Source organism: Pyxicephalus adspersus, chromosome 2 (genome assembly GCF_032062135.1).
Source record: "Pyxicephalus adspersus chromosome 2, UCB_Pads_2.0, whole genome shotgun sequence".
NCBI classification, from domain to species: Eukaryota; Metazoa; Chordata; class Amphibia; order Anura; family Pyxicephalidae; genus Pyxicephalus; species Pyxicephalus adspersus.
The window spans coordinates 102,695,455-102,698,616 of record NC_092859.1 but is presented as its reverse complement, the minus strand read 5'-3'; the positions used below and the strand labels follow the sequence as shown (position 1 = coordinate 102,698,616).

Genomic DNA, 3,162 nt, shown 5'->3' with positions numbered 1-3,162 from the left:
GAGCCCCTGATCCCTCCACAAATTGCCTTCATTCAGTCTGGCTCCTCTGCTTCCTGTAATACTCGGTGTGAGCGGGGCGCCGCCATCTTCTTCCTTTTTTTGGCTACGTCACCTGATCCCACACTGCGCAGCATAGGATTGGGGGACAGCCTGCTGATCTTGCTGCACATGCGTGAGATTGCCACTTTTTCTATTTCATTTCCTTGAAGAAACAAGGGGCGAGGCTTCCATATTAAAAAAAATTGAGGGAAAAATACCAAGAAAACTCTTTTTATGTAAAGTAAAAATGTTGGTAACTGGTTCACTTTTGGTAATAGGCGTTAGCACAGATCCCTCATGTAAGTGCCCATCGTCACACGTCTTTAAGTCTCCCATTAGTATTATAAACGTCACCCCACCCTGATTGACAAATATATGAGAGAAAAATATATCTTTCCTAACTAATCCTTCTAAGGTGGCAATGCAGACACCTCACAGTGCTCTGCACAACACCTGTGCTAGAAATGGCCTCACAGGTGTTAGTAATTAATCCTTCCCACACTGCAGGTTACATCTGTTCCTGGCCTCCATTACAGCGGCAGCCTGATCGAGCGGAGGATAGAATGAGAACGTTCTGTATTACATGGCGGGAACATTCCTCACACGGGGTGGGCGTGTCTATAACGCAGTTTACAGAGCCCCGCCCGCAGAATGGCTTTCGTGTCTAGAACGCGCCGCGCGCTCACGTAATACCTCCACAATTTTCAGCCCCCGTCCTCGCGCGCATTCGTCTGACACGCGCGTTACCAACACTGCTATTCCACTGCTTCCCCTTCCTGTGAACGTGCTGCGACTTCCGCTCCCGGAGTGCTCCGCGCCGCATCATGGACCATAGCGGTGAGTATTGGGGGGAACAGCTATGTGGGCCTCGGGGCGCACCCCAAGCTTCCTTTCCTGCTTACTAACTATGGCTGTCAGTGTGACCCCGCCACCTCCTCAGTTTCTGCCATTGTCTGCTATAGACATTTGTGCTTCCTGCTATTCGGACAGGGGCCGAGGCCTGGGCCCGCCAGTTTCCTGTGAGAGGACCTGTCACTGCCGTGCCCAGCCCAGGCTCCAGCCCGGGCCAATCTCACCCGTGCTGCCGGTCCCTTATTTACATCCCAGTCTCCCCCATCAGTGCTATGAATACACACCGCTATTTACATTCCAGTCTCCTCCATCGGTGCTATGAATCCACACTAATATTTACATCCCAGACTTCCATCAGTGCCATGAATCCACACTAATATTTACATCCCAGTCTCCTCCATCAGTGCCATGAATCCACACTATTTACATCCCAGACTTCTTCCATCAGTGCTATGAATCCACACTTCTATTTACATCCCAGACTTCCATCAGTGCCATGAATCCACACTTCTATTTACATCCCAGACTTCCATCAGTGCTATGAATCCACACTTCTATTTACATCCCAGTCCCCTGCATCAGTGCTATGAATCCACACTATTTACATCCCAGACTTCTTCCATCAATGCTATGAATCCACACTTCTATTTACATTCCGGTCTCCTCCATCAGTGCCATGAATCCACACTTCTATTTACATCCCAGTCCCCTCCATCAGTGCTATGAATCCACACTAATATTTACATCCCAGTCCCCTCTATCAGTGCTATGAATCCACACTATTTACATACCAGTCTCCTCCATCAGTGCTATGCTTCCAGTCACATCTTAGTTTTCTTCTCTCAGTCTGGCCTTCTGTCAGTGATGTTTATACCGCAGTCTTAAGCTGGAACTAAAGTTTCACTAACAAGTTTCACTTTTAAGTTTCCATTTTCAGTCGGGATGCTGTGCATGCACAATGGCAGCTTAGTTACCAGTGAAACCAATCAATCCTGATTTCCATTGTGTGTACCAGGGTGAGGTATGGTTGTCATCCCGACACAGGCCGATCATGATGGCCTTGGAGAATAAAAGGAAGATGGCAGCGCCCAGCACTAGAAAGGGGACCGATGAGTTGGCTGGGTTTACCGGCACTTTAAAGAGGAACTAAGCCGAAAACAAAATAATTCAGCAGGTCTCTCGATGCGCCGGTCCTTCCTGCGATCCGGTCCCGCGTCATCATGGTAAACCTCCTAGTCAGCCCCAGGCACCGCCATCTTCTTTCTTCACTTTCTTCCTCCTCAGTCTTGGCATGTCACCCAATCTCGCACTGTGCAGGTATGAGATCAGGTCACTGGGCACTAGGCCATTTTAGGGGTGGGCGGGAGCACTCTAGGACGGACTCTGAGTCCCCCCCTAATGGCTCTGCCCCCCACCATGGAACGCCAACTGAAGTGAAATCCCTCCTCTCCGTATGCATTGCGGAGGAGAGGGATTAACCTTCAGGGAGCATTCCCTATTTACCGCGGCAGCGGAAGTATCAGGCCTGCCGCGGTAAATAGGGGAGCAACAGCAAGGAGGCGACCCCTGGCCTAGTCAATCAAGACTAAAAGAGGAGATGCTGCACCCCTTTTTTTTATTTCTATTTTCCCCGTCTATTCAGTAGTAGCATGTCAAAAATAAGTGTACCTAAATATGTAGTTGTTTGTATACATGTAGAAAACCTAATCATTGGAAACACTGAGATCAGAAAACCTGTTTATTTACATCAGTCTTTAGTGATAATCTTGAAAGGAAGGCTGTCATATCTGGTGAAATGAATGAATGGGGTTCTATGTAATTTGTGTCTATCATCAGTGTTTTTTTTCCATTCCAATTGCCACACCATATGTAAGGTTCAAATGGTCCAACACTTGAATCACATACTAAATTAGTGTATTGTTATGGTGTCATTTTTGTATCTTTTTCTAGACAATGATTTACAAGGAACAAACAGCATGGGATCCTTGAGTGGATTGGATGTTAGACGGCGAATTCCAATCAAACTCATTTCAAAACACCCAAACAAAAATAAACTATCACCTCGACCCCCAAGAAATATGACCAGAATTCCTGCCAAGTCTCAGCAAGGTGAAGAAGGTATATTGTATTATGGTATTAGTATTTTTTTTCTGCTGTATACAGTTCAATTCTTATTGGTTATTAATTTGGTTGCTTTATTTTTTGTTCCCTCAAGTGAAAGCTGTCTGTTTTACAAAGAGTGAATCTGTGGGACTAAGCAGGACAAAAACT

The 3,162-nt window shown here is 46.6% G+C and overlaps 1 protein-coding gene across 5 annotated transcripts in view; it reads left to right on the top strand.

Annotated features, from left to right (window-relative positions):
* The first annotated feature begins 742 nt into the window (after positions 1 to 742).
* The window catches only part of CBLL1 (Cbl proto-oncogene like 1), a 9,306-nt gene continuing 6,886 nt past the window's right edge, over positions 743 to 3,162 (top strand). For 2 of the 5 annotated variants that reach the window (XM_072401646.1, XM_072401645.1), the window contains exons 1-2: positions 743 to 876; positions 2,842 to 3,000. In XM_072401646.1, coding sequence (XP_072257747.1) covers positions 864 to 876; positions 2,842 to 3,000 — 172 coding nt within the window. In that variant the 5' untranslated portion in view covers positions 743 to 863. Of the gene's footprint in view, positions 877 to 1,649; positions 2,115 to 2,841; positions 3,010 to 3,162 lie in introns of those variants that run through there. The other 3 variants (XM_072401644.1, XM_072401643.1, XM_072401647.1) reach the window with 2 other exon arrangements.